Source organism: Delphinus delphis, chromosome 16 (assembly GCF_949987515.2).
Source record: "Delphinus delphis chromosome 16, mDelDel1.2, whole genome shotgun sequence".
Lineage (NCBI taxonomy): Eukaryota > Metazoa > Chordata > Mammalia > Artiodactyla > Delphinidae > Delphinus > Delphinus delphis.
The window spans coordinates 12032761-12038760 of record NC_082698.1 but is presented as its reverse complement, the minus strand read 5'-3'; the positions used below and the strand labels follow the sequence as shown (position 1 = coordinate 12038760).

Below are 6000 nucleotides of genomic sequence, written 5' to 3'. Positions count from 1 at the left end.
GAAGAGCCTCAAGACGCCTGAGGTCTGTGTGTTGCCTCTCATGGTTCAGTTCTGCTGCCAGCAAAGGAAATGGCCCAGGATGGCGGCTGGGGGCCACGTGGAGAGGTGGAAACTCAGAGCCCAAGCGTCCCTCCCCACTACCCACCCCTGCCGTGCCCGACTTGTGCCACACAGGCCCCCTTCCAGAAGAAACTGAGCGATGCTGTCTAACCTCTGAGATGAGGCCCGTCCTGATCTGTCTTCCTGCCTCCATCAATCTGAAGGTATCCCTCGAAGACACTGTCACACTCTGACTCCTTCTGTTTCATTCCAGACTTCTGGAAAGGGAACAAAAAGGCAGTCAGACTTCATCTATCGGAACATCTAAGAACATCTCAGAAGTCAGTTCCACTGCCTCAAAGGGAGCTGGAGAGCTCATCTGAGGCCTGTGCTTGGTGACAAAAGTAACTCCTGATTTACCCTAGAGCTGGACCAGGCAGCCACTCCAGGCTTTCTGCGGTCACTGACGGTGTACTGAGGCCCAGGGTGTCACCCGCCAAAAAAAAAAAGCCTTTATGAACTTGGCCTCCACTTCCAGGCATTCTTTCAGGGCAAAACACCTACTGTGGGCAAGGCAGCAGACAAGGTGAGCAGCCTAGGGAACAGAGCACAGAGCCAGGCCCCAGGACACACGAGCATCCTTTCACTTCTCTCCAGGGCATCTATCTGACCATCACCACAACCCACCCACCCAGGTTGTAGCTCCGAATCAAGGCATTTGTTTCCATTCATGTTCACTTAAAAGTGTTTATTCCCCTTGCAAAACCACAAGGGCTAAAAAGTCATGTGAGGGAGGAAAGAAGGCCTCGCTTATTTGCCATCCTCTCTTTGGCCTGACCAAGGGGGACTGGGCCCAGCAGCTGGCGGTTTTAAACTTTCCTTGCAGAAGTTTTTCTCAGAATGGTAGCTCCAGTCTTCAGAACTTGAAAAGCCTGCATACCTTGAAAGTATGCAGGTTGCAGGAATTTTCCATTTATAGAATAATATCCTTCATACCACTCTGGGGGCCAGCGTTCTCGTGGTAAGAGCTCGGAGTTCAGTGTCAGCAAACCCGCCACACTTCTGCAGGAGCTCCACGCCATCTGGGCCCTTTTATTTATTTTTGGTGGGAGACGGGAGGAAATAAAGGAATAGCTTTTTAACTTGAGTGCCAACACAAACTTGGAAAAGGAACTGGGTTGGCAAGTACAGAATATCACTGCCTGGTTGGGGACTTAACTGTTAGGGAGTAGTAGGTGAGGAAGAGACTGAAAAACATTTCTTCCACCCCACATGCAGACAGGTGGCCAGAACAGGCAACACGTTACCGCCTCAAGGCCTTCCCCATGCCTGCTACATGGCCTCTGGATTGCTCCCGAGGGCAGGGGCCCATGCCAAAGGCACAAGGCTCCATCTCACTTCTCTTCTTCCAGTTTTCCCTGTGTGCTACATTAGATTTCTGCTGATGCATGCACAGACTCAAAGTCTGAAATACCTCCAGGTTCCATGATAGAGTGGGAAGGCCACCATGCCAGTCATGAAGAGGCCTGAGTCCTAGTTCTGGCTGTGACAAATTCACCGCGTGACCTTAAAGGAGCCCTTCTCTTCTCTGGGTCTCATTTTCTTCATCTGTAAAGTAAGATCGGAGTGAATAATCCCAAAGATCCCTTCCACTGCTAACATTCTGACTCACTCATTCATTCTAATGTTAACCTGTGCCAGCGCTAGGTTCTGGACATCCCCTCCTGGGCTATTCTAAACCTGCTGGGCACAGCCAGACCCATCAGCATAGCCTAATGACCGCTAATGACGGCTGCAACACCAGCCTCCCAGTCCTTGTTTCAATAGCCACAGCTCCTCCAGAGAGAGGAAGGAAAACCCTGCCCTGCCCCATGAAGCCAACTCTGCCTGCCAGCTCAGCCACCAGAGGAGGTGTTTTCCCTGTCCCACAGTACCCTACAAGAATCCTCCCAGTAGCTAATACCTTCCCTACTTTCCATCTTTTTAAAAAATGTATTGCCGCTTCTCCTGGGAAGGACATAACAACCTTGGGGCCACCTAATCAAGTCTTCTGATTTATTTTCCAAGTTTTTAGAAAAAAATTTTATTCATTTCAAAGTATTCAACTGTGACGCTGAATACGCTGTTATTCAAATTGCACATACACCTAAGATTTTAATACAGCCCCCCGCCCCGGGGTTGGGGGTGGGGCAGGGAGCGTGGGGAGCTACACACACACACACACACACACACACACACCAATCACTGTCCTAAGGCCGGAAGATTATCTGGCCCAGCCCTCATCCCCACCTGTCACCAGCTAATGGCCACCTAGTCTCGGAACACCTGTTGGGAGGTGCGTCGTGCTGTGGAAAAGTCCTGCGTCCTTCCACTACTTACTAGGCAAGAACCAAAACCTCTCTGAACCTCTCTGAGGTTTGTGCGAGGATTTCACCAGTTGAAAGCTCTCCAAAACGCTGTGCAAACGGAAGTTACTTGATTGCTGGGCTGCTCTGACTTAAAAACTGCATCCTTAGGTCGCGCCAAGTCTTGCCTCCCCACGTCTTTTCTTGCCCATGCTGGTGAGAAGGAGAGAGGAGAGATAGGGGTTTCTCAGAAGGCAGAAGGCTAGCCCAGGGCACTAAAGGCTGGGAGGTGGGTCTCACCACCAGGCCGAGGGAGATCCAGGCCTGGTCATCGGTTCCAAACCCAGAGAACAAGGCTCAGGCTCAGGCTGGCCCCAGCAGCCGCCCCTCCCGTACTCCTCTCCCCTACTTTCCCCTCCCCTACCAGCTGCGCGGTAGGGCACGCCCCCTCCCCCGATTCACCAATCAGAGTCCGGAGCGGCGCCCGTGGCGCAGGGGGCTCAGGTCGGCAGCCAATTAGCGCAGCGGCCCGAGGCGGTGCCTCGCCCGCCCACTCCCAGAATGAAAGCCGCCCCGCAGCTGGCGAGGCTGGCGCAGCGCGTGGGGCGCGGGAGCCGCGCGGGCCGGAGCTGAGCGCGCTCACTGCCCGCCCGCCCGCCCGCCCCCCCGCGCGTCCGCCTCCGCTCCGCCTCGGTCCGGGGCACGGGCGAGGTGGCCGGGGCGGGGTAGGGCAGGGGGCAGGGCCGAGGCGACGAAGCCGGGGGCGGGGAGGAGCGGGGCGCGATAAAAGGCGGCGAAGCGGCCCCACCCCGAGGCAGGCCGGCGGGCAGGTTTAGCGCGTCCCTTCCGTCCGGCCCGCGCCGGCGGCGGGGAGGCGGCGCGAGCGGCCCGTAGCCCACCCATGGAGGCTTTTCCCTGGGCGCCCCGCTCGCCCCGCCGCGGCCGTGCACCCCCGCCCATGGCGCTCGTGCCTAGCGCCCGCTACGTGAGCTCCCAGCGCCCAGTGCACCCGCAACCCTTCAGCTCGTGGAACGACTACCTGGGGCTCGCCACGCTCATCACCAAGGCGGTGGACGGCGAGCCGCGCTTCGGCTGCGCCCGCGGCGGGGACGGCGGCGGCGAGGGTTCCCCGCCCTCCTCTTCTTCCTCGTCGTGCTGCTCCCCCCACGCTGGGGCCGGGCCCGGGACACTGGGGCCCGCGCTGGGGCCGCCCGACTACGAGGACGACGACGACGACGACAGCGACGAGCCGGGATCCCGGGGCCGCTACCTGGGGGGCGCGCTGGAGCTGCGCACGCTAGAGCTGTGCGCGGACCCTACCGAGGCCGGGCTGCTGGAGGAGCGTTTTGCCGAGCTGAGCCCGTTCGCTGGTCGCGCCGCCGCCGTGCTGCTGGGCTGCGCCCCCGCCGCTGCTGCCACCGCCGAAGTGGCGCCGCGCGAGGAGCGGGCCGCGGCGTGGGCGGCTGAGCCCAGGCTGCACGCCGCCTCCGGGGCGGCCGCCGCCCGGCTGCTCAAGCCCGAGCTGCAGGTGTGTGTGTTCTGCCGGAACAACAAGGAGGCGGTGGCGCTCTACACCACCCACATCCTGAAGGGACCCGACGGGCGAGTGCTGTGCCCCGTGCTGCGCCGCTACACGTGCCCCCTGTGCGGCGCCAGTGGTGACAACGCACACACCATCAAGTACTGTCCGCTCTCCAAAGTGCCGCCGCCGCCCGCCACCCGCCCGCCGCCGCGCAGCGCCAGGGACGGCCTGCCCGGCAAGAAGCTGCGTTGAGGACCCGGGCTCCGGTCTGCTGCTGCCACCTGACGCCACCAGGGTCGCCGCCTGCCCACTCTCGTATTTGGTCTGCGCACTCTCTCTCCCTTGCTGCTGGGGAGCATGGAGCTCAGTAGTTGGCTCAACTTGGGATGTCGTCTTGGTTTTCTCAAAGGAAGCCGACGGTACTGAGTACTTTCCTGTCGAAGAGCGGTTGAGAGTAGACGCTAAAGTCTTGATTTATCTCTGGTTTGTGCACATCCAGACGGTGAAGGCTGGGTATTCCGCTAACTGAAATGTGGCAACTTAGAGGCGCTGTTTATTTATACGTCGACCTATTTTAGATGCGCATCAGTATGAAATTGTCTCAGTCTAATCTTGGATGTTTAATTTTATGAATGGAGGCACTTTATTAGGTCTAGAATATTTTTTTAAAAGCCTCTTAACTGAACTGGCGATTTTATGGAATGTCAGCAAAATGACTTTTATTGTTTGAAACAAGTAATATTTCTGTTGTCCTTAATCAGTTATTATAATTCCAGGCGAAGCAAGCCCCCCTGCCTGGTAGCATCATTAAGTGAAGGCTTAGTAAACTTTCCAGTATTAGTTTGGGTGGGTGTTCCCTCCTTGTGGCTTGTTTCTGTCCTAGCTGGATGTAGCAGGTAGAATACAGCTCCTTATCCTTTTATGTACCAGATCTTTTATTACTGAACGAGCAACTAGTGTTTTCCACCTTTAAAAGTCGTGCCAAGTTATAATGTTGTGTACACACTTGAAAATGGTGCTGTTTAAAAAAACGTGCATTTATACAGTATGTTAATTCATTAATCTTGCCTTTAACTCTGGTACTTGGCCTTTTGTCTATGCCCCCCACCCCATTCCAGTTTTGCAAAACATTTGTCATCCTTCAGATCAAAAGGGAGTAGTATTAATTCACTGTCTGAATTGCTCAATTTCAGGGTTCCTGAATAGTGGAAAGCTCATTCCAGCTGTTGCCTCTCAAACTAAATGTAAGATGGAATCCTTTGAGCTCTGGAAGGTCAATGTAATAACCTGGGTTCAGGAAGGTTCCACTCTGGGCTGTGTTGGCTTTAAGCATCAGAGGCAGTCCTCAAACTGGTATAAGCACTAATTAAAGGAACTATTGTGGGGGGGGGGCAGGAGACAAGGAACACAGCCTCTCTGATGTTCCCATTCTCACTGGAAGATTATCCTTCTCTTTCTGGAATCCCACCAGTTATCCATAAATGAGATTAAATCTAATCCTTAGCAAAGGTGCTTGACTCCTACTTTAACCTCCCACCCTCATTTTCAAATCCACTGTAGTGAGCACCACGCCATATCTACCATCAGGACAGACACAGAAGGCAAAAATGGAAATGAATTAAGATGAAGTCATCTGAAATGTATAAAATCACTCTCTGAAAATACCAGCAAGAGATTTAGTCTTATAGAGGTTCCAGGAGAGCTTAGCTAGGTTATTAAAAATTAGACTGCTTTCATGGTAAACAACTAACTTCCTCCACAGCCAATTTGCCTGATTTGAACATCCTTTGAAGCTGCTGTAACACTGGGGGGGCTTCCCTGGTGGCGCAGTGGTTGAGAGTCCGCCTGCCAATGCAGGGGACACGGGTTCGTGCCCCGGTTTGGGAAGATCCCGCATGCCGCAGAGCGGCTAGGCCCGTGAGCCATGGCCGCTGGGCCTGCGCGTCCGGAGCCTGTGCCTCCGCAACGGGAGAGGCCACAACAGTGAGAGGCCCGCGTACCGCAAAAAAAAAAAAAAAAAAAAAAAACAACACTGGGGATAGCTATGAGCGTTTATTGGTCAAAGGAAGGTGCATGGGCGGGGGATGGACAGGA

The 6000-nt window shown here is 55.2% G+C and overlaps 1 protein-coding gene across 1 annotated transcript; it reads left to right on the top strand.

The window, feature by feature from the left end:
- Window positions 1-3081: 3081 nt before the first annotated feature.
- On the top strand, window positions 3082-5479 carry NANOS1 (nanos C2HC-type zinc finger 1). The gene has a single exon (XM_060033535.1). It carries the CDS (start codon window positions 3286-3288, stop codon window positions 4156-4158), a length of 873 nt encoding a protein of 290 aa, XP_059889518.1. The 5' UTR covers window positions 3082-3285; the 3' UTR covers window positions 4159-5479.
- The last annotated feature ends 521 nt before the right edge of the window (window positions 5480-6000 follow it).